Source organism: Ceratotherium simum, chromosome 3 (genome assembly GCF_057802395.1).
Source record: "Ceratotherium simum simum isolate JZ-2026a chromosome 3, ASM5780239v1, whole genome shotgun sequence".
NCBI lineage: Eukaryota > Metazoa > Chordata > Mammalia > Perissodactyla > Rhinocerotidae > Ceratotherium > Ceratotherium simum.
The window spans coordinates 52,000,940-52,023,726 of record NC_141902.1 but is presented as its reverse complement, the minus strand read 5'-3'; the positions used below and the strand labels follow the sequence as shown (position 1 = coordinate 52,023,726).

The 22,787-nt window shown below is 34.4% G+C and overlaps 1 protein-coding gene across 19 annotated transcripts in view; it reads right to left on the bottom strand.

Annotated features, from left to right (window-relative positions):
* Positions 1–22,787, bottom strand: part of TCF12 (transcription factor 12) — a 373,333-nt gene that overhangs the window by 58,311 nt on the left and 292,235 nt on the right. For 15 of the 19 annotated variants that reach the window (XM_087427661.1, XM_087427651.1, XM_087427653.1 and 12 more), the window contains one exon: positions 21,279–21,331. In XM_087427661.1, coding sequence (XP_087283787.1) covers positions 21,279–21,331 — 53 coding nt within the window. Of the gene's footprint in view, positions 1–2,223; positions 2,523–21,278; positions 21,332–22,787 lie in introns of those variants that run through there. The other 4 variants (XM_014780756.2, XM_014780754.2, XM_004421616.3 and 1 more) reach the window with 4 other exon arrangements.

The following is a 22,787-nucleotide window of genomic DNA, read 5'->3' as shown; positions in this document are numbered from 1 at the left end:
TACCACTCAGAATTTCTTGCTCTCTCATAATACCCGCAATGGGATCTTAAAAATGAAATCAATGTGAACTTATTAGCATTTCAAAATATTAATCTGCCCTATCATCTTAAAACAAATTGATAAAATGGGATTAAAGAGTAAGCTTCAATTTAACCTATTCACTAAGAGAATTATAGAAAAATTCCATAACTCAAGTCAGAAAGTACATTTCACTTAGAGTCTGGAAATATTAAAGTGCTAGTTTTTACTATAAAGCATTGATGGGTAGACATCTCCCAATATATACTAAGATAAGGTATTTACATAGTCATTGGATAATGTAATTACATACTACATGATTTTGTTATTAAAGAGTTATAAGAGAATAATAATAAAAAACTAGAGGTGGTAAAAATAAAATACATATAAGAAAATACATATAAGACTAGAGCCTTATGATACAGGGGACTAGGACAATATATCATCTCTTAATGCATTTTTCAAGAACATAAAAGTCACCTTTGACCTATATCAGGCACAGGCTATCAATTTTCAGGCTACACTTTTCTACCATACCAGCTATGTCATCTACAGTAAGCCTGGAAATACTTAATATGATCAAAGCTGTCCCTCCCTCCCCCCATGTAGAACAAAGAGAAATGCTGTAATAGAGTGATCTGTGCTCTCAAAAGAATAAAATCTAAACTCAATTTGAGTTACAGTCTCTCTGCCTCAGGGATCCTGCATAATTAATTTTACTAAACTCACATATACCATCTTCAAACACACTATTTTACTTAGAATTGGACATAAAAGAAAAATATTTTCACATTTGAAAGACAGTTGGCAAGGAAATTATATAAAGATCAAGTAATTTCACTTATATTACCCATCCAAATCTCTCTCCCCCATTCTCCAAAGCTCTGCTTATATGGGCAGTGTGAACACAACTTTTTAATGAGTTTAAGGATATTTTGGCTTGATTATCATCTATTAAGAAAGCTTACCCAAAAGTTAACCAAATGCTAACAGAGTCCAAAGAGGCCTTACTAAAGCAGTCAGAGAATTAAAAAGTGCTTTCATTAGTTCTCATGTACGCTGGTTAGAGCCATATGCTACTTTAAAACATTTTCAAGTGGTAAAAAGAGAAGGGACAAACATATCTGATTTTATATGTATTTTGGGAAAATGTGATTAAATTTTATTTATAACTTCAAACACTAATATTAAAAATGCCTCTACTTTTGACCAAAAAAAAAAAAATCACTAAAGTCAGGTATATATTTAATAAGACACCTGAGGGAAAAATTTTCTTTGTAATGATTGAAGAGGAAAATACTGAATTCCCGACATAAACCCCAAATTATTATTCATTAGTATAACATTTTATAACGTTTATCAACTATCTTAAAAAGAAAACTCCCATCGAATATTCCAGAGAAGTTCACTTTCTTTTTAGAATATACAAAATCCTCTGCCTTAAAGATATTTTTCAGAAACATACTAAATAATTAACACCAAGTAATTAATTTAAAGAATAGAAAAGTCTTACTTAGCAACACAGAAAGGTATTATTTTAAAACATCTAACCATGTGCTATAAATCGACCAGAAATACAGTCTTTGCAAAATGTATAAATGCATTCTTTGAAAAATAGTGATTTATTTTATGAATCTGTACAGGGTCAAAATTCTAGTTTGATTGGAAACAGATGGTATCCCAGTAAAGTCAGGCTCTGGACCTGAAACTCCAAACAGGAAATACGGCCCTCACTAGCTGACTGCTTCCCTAATCACTCCCAGAGCTTCATACTTGTTATTTTTATGAATATCCAAGATGACTTTCATCTTTCCTTTCTATCTACAAAGCATCAAACAATCCTCTCTCTCTATATATATGCGTGTGTGTGTATTTTATATACAGATTGTATGTTTACAATATAAGAAAACATTAAAATAAATGTACTTTTGACCTCACTGCTAGTAAAGACATCAGGCATTAAAAATAATAACTCACAAATTCAAGTTTATTTTCTATACTATTTTAAAAATAAAAGCCAATAACTTTTGAGTAACTGTGTCAAAGACACAACTTTACTGACGCTACATACAAAGAAATACACAATCTAAATATATCGCAGAAAATGATAAAACCTCACAAGATTTTAGTAAAAAGCAGTTAATCTATGCTGCTTTCCATTAAACAAGCCAGTTAGAAGCTATATGAACAAAGAAAAAGACTTACCGTTTTCCCATTGTAGTAATACATCAAAGAATTGCTGCCCATTCCAGGGACAGGATAAGCACAATACATGTTGATTTTGAAAATGTTACTGTTTGCAGCTAATGCACACAGCTTCTCTCCAAGACATACATCCACACAGCCAAACAGAGTTAAGTCTTCAGCACTATGCATCCACACATGGATCTACTCAAAAGGAACTTATGCAAAATAGGACTGAACCAACTCACAGAGCAGAGAGGGAGGGTTTATGGTGTAAGTAACCTCTTTCAATTTCTATCAAGTCCTTGCATTGGTGGAGGATACCAATAAGACAAACTTGGGGGTATTAAAAAAAATACAAGTCACTTACAAATGCTAAACAATGAAAAGAAATAGTGTCCTAGAGATAAATATCCCAAGGAATTATTAATTTTGTCATATATATGCTATATAGCTCTCTCTCTCAAAGAAAGACAAATTGACCAATCTGCTAATCTGTTTTTAGTTTTAATTACATAGAGCTTCTGCAGCAGGGAAACCTAGCTTGCTACACCTCTAGCAACATTACCATCTGGTGTGGTCTCAAGTTGCTTCCAACTTTGATAAACACATGATCAAGCAATCAGGAATTGGAAACACTGAATCATGTGTAACAAGAAGGATCCAGACAGTTAAGCCCTGTACAAAATCACTTCCTGGAGAACGCGGACCGTCAAGTAAGTACCTCTTAACTAGCTAGAACCATCATTTTTTTTTTTTTAACTTATAAAAATCATGAAAAAATTAGAAAAGAACACATTTCATGAAAAAGTGTAGTCCAAAAATTCAAAAAATTATCTTGAAAGTAAATGACGTTTTTAAAACGGAAATATTTAATAATATAAATTTTCAGTCATAAAGCTCCTTAAATTCCTCATTCACAACACCAATTAAAAGTTTATAATGGACTGCACTCTTCTAGAACATCTAATATGTATTAAGCAATTCAGTAATTAAATAGAAAAAACAAACAAGGTTTTGTTTTCCCTTATGTGAAAATATCAAAGGCTGGTGTGTATAACAGACAAAATGTACATTCTCGATGATAAACTAAAAAAGGTTTCTTAGAAGTCTTTCCTTCCTCTAAGTTCATTGTTGTTCTTAAGGAATACTTTAAATATTTATATTTTTATGTTAATGCTCAAATTTCTCAAAAAGGAAAAATAATCAGTGTGGGAATAAATGTCATAGATTAAAAAAATTTATTATACTTACAAGTCAAAAGGTTTTAGACATTCTCTGCAAATACATGTTTCTCACACACAAACACATTTTGTTATTTAAAAATTTTTCAATTTGTCTTTTGGTGTGGATTCTAACCCAGAAAAACAAAATAGCAACTTTTCTTTCATTTCCCTCCCATCAACACCTCTTTGTACTACCTCTTCTCCCTGTGCCTTGTAGGTTCTACCAGAACTGTGTTAATCAAAGCAGAGCTCACAAGCTGCAAAAGGGGCACATCACTTTTTTAAGGCACCTTTCACGAAGCAGAACTCCTCTAAGAAATATTCTAGGAATACTCTATAACGGATCAAAAAAATTCCCCATTCTTATGAAACATGTTGATCAAATTATAGTAATAAAACGAAATCAGACAACAGGGCTAGCTAACTTCACCATGTTTTAAAAGCTGATGCTATCGGAATAACAATAAAACCTCCCCACACTCTCCAGATATAGAAAAGGCTCAGCAGCAGCTGCAAAAGAACATCACTGTACAGCAGACTATTAAAATGCCAGGCTGCAGAGTGGTCTGTAACTTCCTCCCTCCTGAGAGACCACAAAGACCCATTTCAATCCTTCGAGAACTGTGTAAAAAGCTTTGATTTACAATTAACAATGCCATGCCTTAAAACCATTCAAGTAAATTTTAGTCGTTAATAGACATAGTCTTTCTCTGACAGAACAGCTACTCTTAAAAAAAAAAAAAAGAAAACCAACGATTTAAAATAAAAATTCCTTTTTCTCTTAATGATTAAAAACAAAAAAACTTACTTTTGAATAGAAATTGAAGAGGAATGGGGGCAAAGGGAGCCACAAAGCACTGACAATACTTGAACATGTTCTTCCTACAATCATTGCTCCAACCTGAGAAAACTTTTATATATTGGTTAAAAAAAAAAATCCACCTACAGTAGTTAGGCTCATTTCTCTGGGTCTTGTCTGATAAAACAAACAGCATAACATTAATCCAACTACACAATCTCCACTATTAAAGCACAATGAAAGTTTTAGTATTTCATCATCAGTTCTTTATTTTAGAGGCAACTATATGATATTCTAAAAAGAATAAGCAAATGTTCAAGTAAAAAAGAAGTTCAGAGTAAAGCCAGACAGTATAATCTTTTACTGTTCTAAAGCAGTTTAAGCAACTGGATATGATTTGCTGTTAAACCTGAAAACTGAACGTGAAACATAATAGTTTCCAAACACAGTTGAGTAATTAATTAAAAGCTTTGCTTCTACTTTTCATTCCTACTCTCAAAAACAGATACAAAATCCGTATGTGTATTTAACACTCCCCCAATATATAACACCTTCACTCAGTACATACTATTGCCTAAATTGAAAGTAGATATGGAAACTTAGAGCGAGATCTACATACATATATATACATATATATATATATAACTCATTCCTCAACAACAGTAAATCAAGACGACTGGTGGTAATTTAAATAAAACGTTCCCATATTCTACTTGTATGCTATGGTAAGGTCTTTTACTCCAAAATATCATATTTTTGAAGTCTGCCTTACCCAAAAGAAACTAAAACTAGTTGATGTAGTCATTTTCTTTATCACAATTACAAATTATCATCTATGATAAAGTCTTTTTTCTCTTCCTCAAAAATATTTTTTGAAAAAATCTAATCTATGTAACAGCTGCAGCACAATTTTCTTCTTAAGGAGAATCATATTACAGGGAAAAAAATGCATATAGATGGATCAAGTGCTGCTCAGTCAATGCAGTTGTTTAATCTTTGCCTTCTTTTTTAAAGGAACATGTCAAGGGTTAATCCTGTGACTCAGTCTGACAAAACGAGTCAGCTGGAGACAGGGCCACTTTTTAAACCTGATTTCAGACAGACATGCACTCTGCACAGGAGCTCTGAACCGTCGTGCACTTTTTATCCTGAATTGTATCCACCCACAATTCTACGTAATTACTTATGTGTTATTCTAAGATTGTGTGATCTGACTCAATATTCATGCTATCTAGTCCAACAATCAAAAAATTCACCAAGTTTTATAGCAAAATGGGCATCACTGTACGCATTAATGAAAATGTCACAGAACTCTGAAAAAAATATGATTTGGAGCCATACATCTTTTATTAGCAAACTGATGATTCCTGGTTTAAGGATTATTGCATTTCACTGATTTTCAATATGCTTCCCCCACTTCAGTGGTTCAGGATGTGATGTTTATTGCCATTCCAACAGTCATCAAGCACAGACCTAAACTATATCAGAAAAAGCTATAATATGCTTTGCCTAAGCAATTGAATTCTTTACTGAAGATTTAGGAAAAGATGTTTTCAAAAAGTCTCCTAGGTAGGGACTTTCTGGCAACTTTGGTTTAAATTCCAGGCCCCCGTGCAAAAATTTCCTTCTTCCTTCTTATTTTTCTGTTGACTAGGAAATAGTTCTTCCTTGGTGAGCAATGCAAAATTTCTTGGGATTACCCATGCAGTATTTTAACCTGTTTTATTGCTCTTCTTTATCCCTGATATTTGGATCACTATAACTCGCATATCTGTTTTTTAAACTATCCTTAAGCAAGATTGTTTCAAGTGACCTAAAATTCTAAAAAGTATTCAAAAGAAAATTTTAATTTAACTGAATTACACATCTTGAATTAATTAATAAAGGCCAGTTAGTGGTTAATATTACTGTATATTTTTCTAAAACAAGCAGGCAACATTCCATTGTCCCGAAAGGCCAGAAGATCTGGCTGGAAAAGTAAATCTAAAACCCGCTCATAGGATTCCTCATGAAAAGTTTCAACATTATTTCTAAGTGAATCAATTCCTGGAAAACAAGACTTGCAGAGTGATAAACGAAGCCTAACGAAGTTCACATGTGAATAATTCCACAAATGAACTCTATATTTTCCTAAAGCATGAAACTCAGTAAATAACTAATATTGGCTGCACAGGAGGTGGGGGTGAGGATAGGTTTAAGAGGATAAGAAGTGCGAGAATCTACAAGTGGGCGGATTCAAAGCACAAGACCATTCCCCAATGCCTCCTATTCCTTATTTAGCTTGTAAAGAGACTACTTGTGAGTGAATGCTGTCTCCTAAATGTGCAGTATTTTAGTTAGCCTGGCTAACTAAATCAGATACCAAAATTTCAGGTTTCATATCTGAAGATTATATTGCAGATTTTTCTAGTGTATGCTACTTTGTAAACAAAGTCATTCCTAAGTCTTCAGGAAGTTGGTCTTCTGGTCTTTTTCTATTAACCTCACAATTTAGAAAATTTACTTTTGCAAAAAAGAAAACAAGAATATAAAACTCTAGTGAAATAATATATCTCTCTCAAACTAATCCACTAACATTCAATGCCTATTATTTAAAGATAATAATGCTGTTGATCTAAAATCATATAGTGCATCTTCTAATTCAACAATATCACTCTCATTTTGCTGATACCCATCAATCAGTAAAAGGCTTCCAAATACTGTCTTTCCATTGTATGAAAATATTAAAAATCAAAGACCTGATTTTGTGATCTTTAGTCAGGTGATACTCTGAAAAAACTGTTCCCATTATGCTTTAATTGTGAGTGGCTAAATCATGGCCAAACCAATGATGAGAGTTATAGTGTATGATATAGATTGGTCTGAGTACTGGTACACAATTTATTTTGCTATTGGTTGGAAATGAGGAGCATCAATATACACATAAACATACACTTCTCAGAGCAGAGTAAAAACACATGCTAATGTTCAGAAATCACATCATCTGTCTCAGACATAGAACATCAGATTTCTATTGTCTCTTCACAAAAATCTCAAGTCTAATTTGAGTTTTAGAAATGCTTTATGATTAACAAAATAGAAAACACCTATTTGTACAGCCAGTGGAAACAATCAGCTATATAAATTACATTTATAGGGCAAAAGAACACTTGTTTAATTCCCCTTTTGACAACCATATGACTATAATGAGGATGTGTAAAAACAGCCATACCTTCTGCAAGAGAAAGCAAATAAATCTCTTTCTGAGGTAAATAAATAGTATCCTTCCGACATCAACACAGACAGAACACACAAATCATACAAAGCTGCTAAAAGGCAATCATTAGACACCCCTTCAAACGATACAGATCTATAATTACTGAGAATATGTAAAACCTGAAGCAAATTGCATGTTTCTTTTGATCATAAACTCACTATGACAAAGCAGTTTTCCTTGAAAACTTACAGCGGGGGTGGGGGGGTTGGGGATGGGGATGGTTCTCCTCCATAGTAATTCCTGCATCTCTTGGCTGTCCATTTCTTTCCCCACATGAATTGCAGTTTGTCACTTCTCATTTACCACTTGAAATAACATGGTAAAAGAATCATTAACTATGTTGCAACTTGATAATTTTCCTGCAGATGGCTCTATAATCACAGGACTGCCTAATGGTGTGTGTGTATGTAAAAAAAAAAAAAAAAAAAATTAGGACATCCAGGTTTTTAAATTCCTCAATAAACCAGCACTTTTGAAGAGCTTTCAAGACTGAGACAAGGCTTTCCACTATTGACTTACTAGGCAACCTAACAACAAGACAAAACTGTAAGCAAACAAAGCTATTATTTTAAATCATCTGTAGAAGGTAAACAATTTGGTCTTGGGTTGAGTTAGCTCTCCCTTCAGGAAAGTGCCACTGGTTTTATTGTTTCTTCTTCTGACCTGTGCAATTTTTTTCTTCTGAGTGGGAAAGCGCCAGATCCTTTCAGTTTATGAGAAATGGAACAGCACCAAGATATGCTATTCTATTTTAAATTTATTTTTAAAGAGACCAGAAGTAACATCTGTATTTTAGCCCAGAGCCATTTCAAGAATCGGTAATGCAAAGCTCTAAATAACTTATACATTAAGTTATTTCTGGCCCCCAATCTATGTTTTGTTTCAGTAGAAATTCTTACTAGTTGTAGTAATTTTTCAATACTTCATTTCTCTACTTAATTAAATATTGAGAGTCTACTAAATCATCCTGCCTCATATTTTTAGTGATCAAGTAACAAAGCAGAGTTAATTTTAGCTATAGTCACTGGAAGAAATGTAGATCCTGAACTTATGGAAAAGACCTATCCTAAAAAGAATAGTTTCTTACTACTAAATTCTGGTGGCCACTCTCAACAAAAGCCAAATAATACTTCATTTTGAAAACACATCTGGGAACGGTATAATAAACAGGAGAGAAGATGGGAGATGGTGTCAGTTCAACATAAAACAAAGCCAAACAAAACTAAAGTTTGACTGATGTTTCACTGGTATGCTTCACTGGTACAGGCAATATGCCACCCCAACAAGTATCCTTTACCAGATAGATTGGGAAACACAAAACTTTGAAAGAAGAAGTCTGTTAAGCTACTTGTTCTATGTATCTGTATCACAAGTATATAGCGTAGGGCAGAAGTATTCTCCCTACCACTTATTAGTACTCTGTAATGTGAAATAGGCTGCTCGGGTTCCGGACACCGTGGAGTCATACTATATGATGAAAAAGCAATGGACTGGGAGTCAGGAGATAGGGATCCAGGTTTTAGCTCTGCCTCTTAGGAGGCATGAGAGCTTAGGCTAGGTCCCTGAATTTCCCTGAGTGTAAGTTTCCATTTCTGCAAAACGCAGGCATTAAACTAGGCCAAAGATTTCCTAGCCATTTCACCACTAATAAAACCTTTTATTACGTACTCCACCCCAAAACATTGAATTCCTATTTTGAAAGATATTTGTCTCCCAAACTCTTTTTTTATTGAGTTATAATGAATATTTTTCCCCGTTTAAAAAACAAAGCCATGTAACTTCCATTCAGAACTTCTGGTTCAAACAGAAATGAAGCATTGCCATGCTAAGCTGAAATAATTCTAGTGAAAGAAATTTGATGTTTTAGATAGCATGGATAATTTTATTTCAGTAAACTATACAACTTGTTAGATTTTATGAAATATTTTACATCTTGTCATATTACTATTTTTGAAGACCCAGGACTGTGACTCACTGGCATAGATGATACCTACTGTCCACATCAGCCTTAAATTGTATTTTTATAATCATATCTACAAGTGGCATAATTAAAAGCTTAAAGCCTCACATGAAATGAAAAGTTGATCTAAAAGGGAATCCAAAAACATAATTACAACTACTTAGTTCTAAGCTAAGAGACCAAATGCTTTAAATTCTAATAACATTAATGCTAGCAAATGAAGTATATTTATAAGGGTTATATATTTCCACTGCCTGATAATTATTTTTATTTAAAACTAACATCTTTTTAAAAAGCTATGTAGTGTCTAAAAAAATGGTAAAAAAAAAAAAATGAAAAGGACTGACATCTTACCAATAGGTAACATCTCTTAGTCATTGCTCAATTAGCTCAATAACAATTTTGGTTTCTCAATAATGTGCAATTTGATCTACAGGTCAGACATTTTATGTTTAATATCACATCATCTGGAAAATAAAAGATTTTTGGCCATGTCCTTCAAATAAACGTGTAACCCTCTACAGAGATGGCTTCGTTATAATTTTAGCAAGCAAAAAAGAGTTAAGGAGTCAACAGGGAGCCCATCCTAAGTAAGGAGGCTGTGGCTCCTGCACTATTCTGTAACAAAGAATTTGGGCCCGTGATTTGCTTCTTTGTGCCTTTTCTCTGGAGAATTTAGTGGATCAGTAAAAGACTGTTATGTGGATTATAAACAAAAGTGACTGTAATGAATACATAAGTTGGAAAGTTTACAGGGTAAAATAGGAGAGTAAAGGGTGAAAACCAGGTAGCAATACCACAGTACCTTTACAGGTGTGTGATTTTGAGGATACTTGTTTGCCCTAAGATTGGTTATTTCAGACTGAAATAACTGATATATAATAAAGGTTCAAACTGTGTTACTAATGTTAAAATTGGAATAAATATCACGTGAATATAAGGACACAATTATCAAATGCTAAGACCTCACATGGAAAACCAAACGCAGGTCTTCCTAGCTCTAATGTATCTAACCGAGGGAAAGACTATATCTATGTAAATAGGAAGAATTTCTGTGATCTTTGCCACTGAAAACATTTTCACAAAGTTTAAGCATGTTAAATAATATAGATGGTTAAAATATACCTGTAGTTCTTCTTGAAGGACATGTTAATTTCAGATTATCCAGTATGTTTTTTATACCTTCTCTGAGTAAACCGAGCATGGTCTAGGAAGAAAGAGCTATGGCTGTATTGCTAATCATTTGTGTGTGTTCATTTATTCAACAAATATTCACTGAGCATCTATTATGCACCTAGGTGCTGCAGATAAAGCAATAAACAACATAAACTCCCTGCCTTATCAAGTTTCTCCTGGGTAAGACGGAAAAAGAATAAACAAATTAGGGGGCCGGCGCCGTGGCGTAGCAGTTAAGTGCTCGCGCTCTGCTGCTGGAGGCCCGGGTTCAGATCCCGGGCGTGCACGGATGCACCACTTGCCAGGCCATACTGTGGCGGCGTCCCATATAAAGAGGAGGAAGATGGGAACGGATGTTAGCCCAGGGCCAGTCTTCCTCAGAAAAAAAAAAAAAAAAGAGGAGGATTCGCATGGATGTTAGCTCAGGGCTGATCTTCCTCACACACACAAAAAGAATAAACAAATTATAGTATATCAGATGGTAATAAGTGTTATAGAGAAAAATACAGCAGGGAAGCAAAGAGGGGATGATGGGGGCATGTCGCCGTTTTATATAGGATGATCACGAAAGATACCCAGTGATAAACTGATATGTGATCAAAGAGAAAAGTATGTGAGAAAACTAGCTATGTGGATACTAGGGGAGGTGTGCTCTGGCAGAGAGAAAAGGAAATGCAAAGACCTTGAGGCAGGAGAGTGCTTGATATCTTTAAGGAGCAGTAAAGAGGGCAGTGTGGCTACAGGGGTAAATCAGCGGAAGATGAAGTCTGGGAGGTAGCAGGGGATAGATGAGAAGGGTCTTGAAAGCCATTTTAAGGACTTTGGTTTTACAGTGATAAGAGATGCTATTGGAGGATTGTGAGCAGAAGAATGATATCATCTGACTTAGATTTTAAAAGGATCTTCCTGTGTTAAAAAAAAAAAAAAATGACTGAAGGAAAACTGGGAGACCAGTTGGGAAGATGTTGCCATAAATTCAGGAAAAAGATAAAGGTGGCTTGGACAACAATGCTAGCAACAGATGGTACAAATGGTCAAATTCTTGAAGATAATTTTAGTATGGGAAGATAACCACTGTTTCACTTTGATGTCAATGAAATCAAAACTTTTTTTTCCGTTAGGGAAAGGTTTCCCATATTCTGGTTTTCCATATTCCTCTGCCACGTGAGGATCATGACCCTATATTGTTAACTAGGTCAACCCTGGCACACTGTAGAATAATAGCTGGATTACCTGTAACTTACCTTTTTAGCAAATTTGCTCCTACTGTGTACAATTAAAAGTTAACTGCATAATTGAGGGGAAAAATAGGACAAATAATTCAGTGTCTTATACCAAGAAAGCAAGTTAATACATTTTTGATGATTTGAACAGCCCCAGCCCGAGTACAAGGAAGTTGAAAAGTACAGCTTGGAGCAGGAAGTCATTGACAGCTGATGTTCCCTATTATAGCTAACATAAAATAATGGGTTCACAGTATTTATTATCCTTTTAAATTAATTCAAGACGCGTTTCCTGGATACTCCACTATGTGCCCAGAAGGCAACAATTAACAGACAAAAATTTAGAAGTTACTTCTTTCCAAAGTTATCTTTTGACTATAAGCATCTTGAAGACAGGGTACAGGGTCCATGCTTTATTCATACTTAAATCCTTAAAGTCTAAAAGAATTCTTCATTCACAATAAGTACTTAATATATATTTACAGATTTGAATGAATTCATATTTCTCTCACTGCAAATCTACTAAATGGAGCCCACTCTAGTAGCAGAGTTTCTAATTCTCATTCAAATTACTGGCTTTTGAAATTTATAAATATCTTTGGTGATGTTGGAAAAGATACTGGTAACTTGATTTCAAATAATGTCAAGTTTTATAGTTTAAAGAATTATCAAGCACAAATCAGAAAACTTGAGCAGACTTTTATTACTTATTATTAATTATTTCTTACTAATACTAGCTGTCATAAAGCTAAAAAGGGAACTAAATAAGGACCCTAAATATTCACTTAAATTTATAGAGATTAACATTGAAAAAGTAAATTCTCTAGTCATGGGTTAGAAGATTCTCTTAAGTTTTGTATGAAGCTTTTATGTTTAGAGAGAGACGTCACGTTTCAACAGAACCTGTTTCACAATCATACTTGGGTTAGAACTGATTCTCAAGCTGCTAGAAACTACTTTTTGCTTTGAGTTCTAAGAGAAAGTTGGACCAGGATAAAAGATGATTGGGGACATATATATATAAGTTTAAGTAAAAAATTACAGTAGGGCTGTTTATATCCAAGTCAAATTATTTAAATACTTTAAACTCAATTGTTTCAAATAAACATTTACTAATATATCTACTTACGGGCTTACTTTTAATGTCATAAAGTATCCTGCATATTATCACCTAACACGACATTTAAATCCTAGAAAAATTATGATGCCATAGCACCCACTTTATACATCGAGGCTCTTCCACTATCCTAGTCAGGTACGTTTTAGAATAAGGCAAATAACGGTCCTGGCAAGTTTCCGTCAATACAATAAACTCTGGCCCAGTGCCCAGAGCCTTAAGGAAATGATGAAGGAACTAATGAATATCAGGTAATGGATCTTAAAAAACCCTAAAAAACCAGAGAATAGGCCTAAAAAATATTTAATTTTATTTAATTTTGTTTCTCTTTGGGTCTGCTTTTCACAGTAACTACATTTATGAAGACAGAAAGACTATATCTACTTTAGGCATACACTTGTGTTCTTTAAGTCTAATGCTGCTATTGGCAAATTATGGCTGTGGGCCAATTCTGGCCCACCACCTGATTTTACAAATAAAGTTTTATTGGAACACAGCCATGCCTATTCATTTTATATATCATCTCTGGCTGCTTTCACGTTCCAATAGCAGAGTTAAGTAGTTGTGACAGAGACCATCTGGCCCACAACGTTGAACATATTTACTACATAACTCTTTACACAAAAAGTTTGCTGACTCCTGTTCTAGCACATTGAGGAAGAGCAGAAATGCAGGCTAAAACAAAGAGATAAGCAGGTTCTAGCAAATTTTCCAGAAACATAATTTCTAGAAATTATTTCTGAAAACTAATAAAATGTTGGCATATTATAGATATATTGGGTTATGTATCAAAATAATTGTAGATAATAAAAAGACAAAAACTTTGAATGGCCAACACTAAAATTTCTTTAAAATCTATTCAATGAATATAAATACAGGGGAGAAATTAGAAACTATCCTGGGACCAGCAGTGTTTTTAAAATGCTTAAAAGTCTAATTATGAACTTATCTCTATAGGATACATTACAGTCCTTGAAATTAGATATTATACAAGTACAATAAATCACTTTTCAAAGTAAAATCATTACTGGTTAAACAAAGGGAGTATCAGCAATCGCAAATTTCATGTCAGCAACTTACTTAGGATGTAAATGCCTTCCCTAACTTAGAATGAAATTCAGAGCCCCAAACACCCCAGTGATAAAATTTTGGAATTTCTTAATTTATTCCTTCTCTCCTATACTTGAAAAAACAATCCTTAATTGTATTAGATAAAAAACAAAACGGGCTGGCCCAGAGGCGTTGTGGTTAGGTTCGAGCACTCTGATGTGGCGGCCCAGGGTTTGCGGGTTCTGATCCTGGGCGAGGACCTATGCACTGCTTATCAAGCCATGCTGTGGCAGGCGTCCCATGTATAAAGTAGAGGAAGATGGGCACGGATGTTAGCTCAGGGCTGATCTTCGTCACCAAAAAAACCAAAATGAAACAAAACAAAAAAACTTCATGGTTCTATTGATGCTGAACACCCAGACAGTGGGCCTCAACTCTATAAGCATTTACAGAATTCAACCATATATCCTTTAAAAAACATGGAAGTTATACATGCAAGTTACACACACACACACACAGACACTCTTCTCTCACTCTCTCCCTCTCTCTGGGTCTTATCCTACATCAAAGATCTGAAATACCAGCAGCTGAAGAGTTCAATAAACCTTAAAAGTCAGCTCTGAAATTCAGCCATGTTCTTTCTTCTTTAAAAAGAAATAGTCAGAAAATAACAAATATCACTGTGGTTGTACAACCACATCAGTACAAATAATTGGATACATAGGACTCACTTACTGGTTACTTGTCCTTCTGTGTTGTGACTTGAAATCAGATCAAAGACATTACTGGCTCGTCACAAAAATGAACATCTTAGAACTATGGATTAAAAGCCTATTATCTACACTGATACAATCCTGACACTATTCTCAACAGTAGTTACTGTCAGCATAAACAGTGGCTATTTCTTCTTATTGATGTACGAAGAAAATCTTTCATTCAATGACCAAACTGAATGTAAGTTTGGAATGGATTATAGCACCATTCCTTTTATATACTAAGATTTTTTCTGCTTGTCTGACCTATAAGGTCAGAGAAACAATTGGCCACTTTGGAAATTTTATATCACGGTAACCTTCAAATAGAGACAGCTTATCTAACAGCCAGAAATAAGAAACTCTTAAGTACCTACAGTTGTTGTGTGCCCTCTACGCTTGTCTGCCAAAGGAGCTAAGCAAACACCTATTCCAACTCATGTTCACGAACTGGAGGGTTCGCTCATGAAGTTCAGCTGAAGCTGGCGCTGAGTGTAAAATACTGTTTATTCCAGAATCACTAGGATTCTTGCTAGTCTTAAAGGCCTTGAATAATTGTCTATGAATACTCTGTTATCTCAGCTTCCTGGTGACTTCCATAGGACGCTCGCTGTGAGAGTATTCTACTTGCTGCTCATCTTGTTATTTTCGTATATAAACTGGAGGTAACAGTTTCTCTACAGTTCTAACCCTTGACCTTTTTCTCACTAGTTTAGATAGCCAATAATCTTTTAAGTGGTAGTTTTCCAAGTTATTCATTTCTACCAGCCCCAGAAAGTTGTATTTGTCCTCTCCTTTCCTATTTAAAAGAATCCTGTTTAGCCACCCTCAGGATTTCATATTCTGATTTTTCTATTTAATATTCTCACTAATTCTATTTAGTATGTACTACATGAAAATGCTAGGTCACTGGACATGGTTTAGTGGTCTCTGTGGTTTGGCAACACTTCAGATATCTCTAATCATCTCAAGGGCTAGCCTGAAAATTTCAAATTTAATACTAAAAATGACTCAAAATTCACTTTAATTTAAAAGAAAGCCATTACCAACAAAATAAAATCCCATCAAAATTTTGGGAGAAAGGAAGGCATCATTTTCTAAACTACAGTCAATCACCAATCTAAAGACTACAGAACTCTACCTGTCTGCAGCAAAGCAAGAAAAGGTGGAGTCTAAGCTGCTTTGATTCACCTTAGAAACAATCAAGTTCCTTATAGGGGGACGAGATAGAAAAAATTTTTTTTCTTGATGGCTGGGGTGGTAAAATACACTTTGAGAGTTTAGATAAAAATCAAAGACATTATCTGATAGACTGTAATAGCTTTTGTGGGAAAATATATACACACCTAAAAACAGAGGACAAAGGACAGCATGACATTTGATTAAGCAAGATTATGTCATCAGCCTATGTACGGGACTGCAAACCAGTTATATTCAAAATGAGTAAGACGTCATTTTGATGCAGAGTCAAGATTGATGTTCAAAAGACGTTTTCAAATGCTATTGAACAAGAACAGAACTTTAGGAATTTGAAACGCTTCAGAGGGCCATAAAGATGTTCAACCAATGATTAAAAAAAAAAAAAAAAAGCATAGACTCCTGATAGTTCAGAAAACAAAAGTAATTAGTATGAATTCTAGGAAGCAGAATTTGATTCACCAACTTTTCCCTCCTTTTGTAGATTCCCTTTTTGAAAATGAATGCTTTCTAAACAACAATAGCAGTTACAATTTACCCCTCACTTATATGTGCCAGGCATATATATTACATATGCAAGCCTAGGTAGCATAATACTTTTTTTCTTTTACTATAATATTTATCCTTCCTTATGTTTTCAAACTTTGCTTTTCAACAAATTTTGGTAAAAATGAAATGCTCAAGTTCCTTTAAATTTCAGGCTGTAGTAGTAGGAACTAGAAAAATAAAGAACATTTACTTAGTGTAAACAACTGACTTAGTGTCTACTATATGTCAGGCACATGTCAGGCACATAATACCCTCACACTAACACTTGAGATAAGCATTACTATCGCCTTTTACAAATAGAAATTTGGCATTTAGAGAACTTAAAAGCAATTTCTCCAAGCTTATAAAATAAAAAAGCAGCTGAGGCCAGGTAAACCCATCATCTGCTTGACTGGGTAGTCTGTGCTTTTCTACGTCATCCTTGCATACGGTGGTAGGTTCTTAAACAACAAAGCCAATTAAAAATAAATTTGATGAACAAAAACATAATTGATAGAATAAACTACATTTTAAGTTTAATACACTAAATAAGATATTTTATGAGCGAACCAAGATACATAACATGTTTTAACATTCAAAATAAAAAGAAAATGGTCTTTGATATTAAATTAGGTTATAATCTTGGCTCTATGTGTGATCCTGGGCAAGTTAATATCTCTAAGTCTCAATTTCTCATTTGTAAGAAGAAGATATTAGTTATCTTATAGATTTGTGTGGCAAAGATTAAAGATTAAGATGATACAGATAATGATTAACAGAGAGCCTCACACCAGTAAGTCCTGCATCTCTAACAGAGTGACATTGAGGCTGTAAAGGATGCCAACAAATATATTGCAAATGTTTCAGGTTTTTCCACAAATTACTAGGAAAAAATCACAACTGCCCCCAGTCCTTACCCAGTGCTTCAAAACTTCCTTAAACGTTATATATCAGTAAAAATCTGATATAGATGAAAAACAGCTGGTGTATATACGAAGACTCAAGACTAGAGTTGGTGGTTAGAGAATGGGAGGGAAGGTTCAGGAACTCTAAAAGAGAAAGAAAACACCCTGCAAAGTCAAAGTACCACCCATGCCTTTGGAAAGACTCCCAGATAACCTTAACGATTAAGAATGCCTCCTATTATCTATTGGCCAGGATACTTGAGGCCTTTATCCAGGGTAGACCACTATGACAGTTTATCCCTTTTCATGTTCGGGCTGGTCTGATGTGTTCCCCAATCCTTCCTCTGGAGTGGGAGAGTGGGTCTGCTATAGGAAAAGTACGAAGATTATATTTGGTATAGAATCTAGTAATGCTGTACTTCTACATTTGGCCTGAGCACGTGTTTATTTTGTCACATGTCTATGCCTTTTACCTGTATGGTCTGTTCTCCCTCTTCTCTAACAGATGAATTGCTACTCATCTTTCTAGAAACAGCTCTAATGTCAACTCCTGAGGCATTAGTACTTCCCAAGGCAGAATTAGTTCTATCTACCCTATGTTTCCAGAGCACTTGGTATACACCTTTTACTTGCCATACTACAATATAATTAATTCATTGAACGCTTGTTTCTCAAATTAGATGGTAAGTTTTCTGAAGGCAATGGCAGTGTGTATGTTTGAATTCTCAATGTCATAAGCATCATTCTACCGTTGTTGCTACAAAAGTCCACTTTGTTCAATATTTCAACCTGTCTAGAGAAGCAAGTGGAAAATTTAATGTGCTTTAGAACACCGTTTTCTTCATCAGTAGGAATAAAACTATGCCCACTATGCTTTTTGGTTATGTAATGAGCATATCTGTTTTAAAACCCAAAGTACTTAGCATTTTGGACCTAAAAGGAACTTTGGATTTTCCACTCCAAATTTCCTAAGGATAAACTGACGTGTCCAGGGTCACCCAACCAATTAATAACTGAGCCAGCAGATTTGAGCAGACCATTTTCTTAACTTTACTGACCATACTGCTTTACTTATGTCAACACACCCTCATTGGATCTTCATCCAGAAAGAAGTTAGCATTCAGTTGTTCTGCAGAGAGTAACAGAGGAGCAGAGGATTGTACTTATGATACCTAAATATGTATCAGGCTCATAAAAAGAAAAGGCCTCTAACCAATGCCCTGTGGTCAGATTATGTAGATTATCAATGCTTTGCATGTTAAGTAAACCTGACTTTTGTTTTCTGTAGCAGTATGAGCAGTACAATACTAATTTAGCTCTTTCATTGTTTCTTTAGTAAAGGTAGCATGTATTTTACAAATAATTAAAGATAGATTGGATAAGCAGCAAACTTTGAAATCTGTGATGTTACTGTCAAGCTTCTACTTTGGTTTGGGAAGTATGATATTCAAATGACCATGAAATAAAATATACATAGTCCATTTTCATACCTTTTTTTTTTCTTCACAATTCACATTGTTAAAGGTCTGTAAATTACATATGTTTCAGTAAAAGCATTCCAATAGAAAACCATAACTTTAGATTCCCATTTGTTTTAGACAGTGAAAAGATAAATAGTGTAACCATAAGTGTTCTCGGAGTTTATTTTGGTATTATTTATCAAAGTATCTGTTTTTTAAAAAAATTTCTTTTAAAAACTTGATATTTCAACACAGCATTTAATCTAAAATATACTTCCAATTAATCAAAATGCACTTATTATTTATATATCCTTAATAACATTCAATATATTTAAGTGCTAGTTTCGGCATGATTTCAAAGTAGTATGATCATGCTTGATGCTGATGTTAAATATAGAAATGAAAATACTGTATTCTATTCTGTTCTGTATAAATAATAAATCTCAAATAAGGCAGCAGTAATACAATATATAAGTAGGCTTGTCTTATGAAATTTCCTAATGGTTCTCAAAGAAATCAAAGTTTCGTCAGAATTCAGTGGCTTTCCCCTTCCGATGGCTCGTCTTGGACACCTGAGACAATACAGAGAATACCTCCAAGTAGTGACTGCTGTTATGATTAGGATTGTAAGGAACACTGGTGACCTCCAGTGTCTATTCTCTTTCCAGGCTGTTCTGTCCATTTTGCCCTTTTGTTTTAAAAATGAAAGAACTATGAAACACTGAAAATATATTGTTTCTTAAAATTAATGTCAGGCTAAGAAGCAATGAGATGAATTTTTTATTTATTAGTCTTTTTTTTTTTTTTTTTTACCTCTGTAGGTCTACTAAATATTAACATGTAATTTAACTTTTATTACGCTCATAGAATTATAGCAATAAATTACAAGAAAATTGCACGGTTATGTTTTAGCAGTCCTGTCAGTTTTAAATATGATTTCTGTTAATCTAGCAGAAATCATCTGTTATACTGTTGAACCACCAACCCCTGCACAGCACACAACTGTTAAAATGTAAATTGCCCAACTATTTTTAGCTCCTGCTGAAAAAAAATTCCTGTCTTCGGGAATAATGATTTGAGGCATGTGTTCATTTTGTTTATCACGCAGCTATTCAGCCTCCAGTGGGCCCAGGTGCTTACGCAAGCAAAAGCTTTTAAGAATGCCTGCAGCTGCAATCCAACCTTCCAGGTAGGCTGCAGGTTCAGAGCACAGCTGCCCTAGGCTGCATAAAACCCAGATCCATCTGGAACTGAGTTTCAAAGAGGATTTCAAATTCGAGTTTTCATGTATCACAAGGAAGAGAAGGCAGGGGAAGAACATAGGGAAAGCAAATAACCAAAAAGATGATATCTCTACTTCAGCCTTAATAAAAAATAAGAAGCGCAGACCCATGCTGCTCCTTCTAGGTTACTACTTGCCAAGCCAGATATCCCATTCAGTGTACACTTCGATGAGCTATGACTCATCCAGCAGCACCTGCGCCCATGTGTTAAGTACTGCCAAATAAAAGCCCAACATCCATTTACACAACAAAGAGATGTACCCTATAAGGCATGGGGCCTCAATCCAAAAACCCCACTCCCCATTTGTTCTAAGCAAAGGGAGAGGAAAAAAAACAACTTCCCTCCTCACACCAGGGATTCTTAAATTGTAGGTGGATTTATGATACAGGTTCATTTACAAATACTTTTACTTTTTAAAAGAATAAAGTATATTTAATAGCACAAACACCCCTACAGCATTAGATTATCACGGCCATTAATGATTGTTCACCAAACCTTTCCAACCTCCTTCCTGAAAGCTCTTTATTCTCAAAGGATACATTTTTGAGCAAAGAGGGATCAACAAACTAGTTGCTTGAAAGCTTTCCCGATGCTAGGCTGAAGTTAGGAAAGGCTTAATGAAGGCTTTAAAATCCACAAGGGCTTCACAATGAACATCTGACTTGGTGATTTATGCATATTAATAACCTTAGTCCTACTGAGGCAAGCTGAGCTGAACATGTCTTCCGAATCTTAATGTCTTGAGCTCCACTGGGATTATTACAAATGTAAATTTCTAAGATTGTCAGCTATTAATCTCTGTCTGTCCTCCTGTTCAGCAACATAATGACTAATTAAACATCAAAAGACCTGTATAGGAGATCTTCTTTGACAGCTACTGGCCTAGTCCTCTTCCCAAGAGGGGAATTCAAATGACAGGGACATGGAGTAAGAGCATACGAGTAAGCTACAAATCACTGCAGAGAAATCTGAAAACCTAACGTTAAATGTGGATTTATCTCAATCAATGATTCTGTTAAGCAGTGAATAGTTACTATGTGAAGTGTGCCTATTGACACCAATGGAATATAACCTTATAGCCAGCAAATTCTGAATACTTGAAATCAGTTTGTTTACTGCAAAGTCAAAAAAATGGGTACTTACAGAAGAAGGCAAACCAGGAGGCACCTTTCTGACTTTCTTTGCTTGCAAAGGATCTGCACGTGGAAAACAGTATATTTCATCAGCATTTATATTAGAAAAGATCAGACTTCAAATGAACAGGAAGGAATTTTTCCTCCTAGTGCCTTTCTTGTTTTCCAATATTTAGGAGTAAGCAAGGGAATATAGGGATGGGGGCCTTATTCTTTCTAACTGGTTCCAGTGTAAAACATGTTCTCCTAATGAAGTGATATTCTGAAATACATATTCCATAAGTTTGGGAAGATGACAGCAAACAAAGTAAAACAAGAAAGAAAATAAACCAATAAGCATGTGTGAGGAAAGGGAATGAACATTTCTTAAGTACCTAGTATGTGGCAGGCTCCATGCTAGGCATTTTACATTGTTTATCTCAGTTTCATTTGCAGAGGGGCATTTGGTGCAATAGGTCATTTTAATAATACGACTCCTTAACAGAGACACAAATTCAGTATCCATACCACATTGAGAATTAGGTTAAAAAGCATATTAAACAGACTAGAAGTTAAAGCTATGTTACAACTTATTATGTTAAAAATTTAATAAATGAAAAATTAAGGCTATAATAATGTCAGATATGCTACGTAAACTATTAAGTATGGGCCCTGTCATATACAATGTCATCCAGTATTCTGTAAGAACATTTACTTTAATAATGTGTGGTTAAAATTGCAACTTCAACACTAATTATTGTACAGTTTATCCTTGGATGTTTATATTTATTTCTGAGAAATAACTAAAGTATACTTCTTTCTAAGACATAAATAATTTATTAATATAAATGAGAACATGAGTATTTTCATACGCCTAATCAGCTTCACTTGGTATTTTAATTTTACTTATCTGTAAAATTTAAAATTTAAAACTTGTCCGTCTTATTTATTGTAAAAAAAGGGGGGTAAGTGCAGCTTTCCAATCTCACACAAATATGGATCAAATTCAGGATTTTTCACAGGGATTCACTATTAAGAAGAAAGAACACATAAGAAGGCTGATATAAAGTACAATATTTTTGAAAATTGTAAAAATGAGAATTAAACAAGCATTGTATTTTCCTGTGTCATAAATCATACAACTCAATAAGACACGCAGTTGTTTAAGAAAGAATTAAATCCTTTAAATTGGGGCTGGGAATCTTTACAGTGAATATCCCAGGAGGCTACAAAGCTAAAAAAACAACTTTATAAGTAGCATGTGGAAACATTTTATATAATAAAAACAGAAAAAAACATTCATTAGCATCTAAGTCCCTACCCCAAGAGACAGCCTATATTTCCTTAAAACAAAAGTGCCAAAGATAAACAACATCTGGCACATTCTGTACTTACAAAACTTACAGGCAAAATTTTTGTTCTTTGTCAGGCTTTTCTAGAACCCAACTCTTCACAACTAATACAGCATCCCTTGAGCAAAAGCCACACTGTATACCAAGAGAGTCAACTGAAATGCTCCTATCAGTTTGGAGCCCATCAC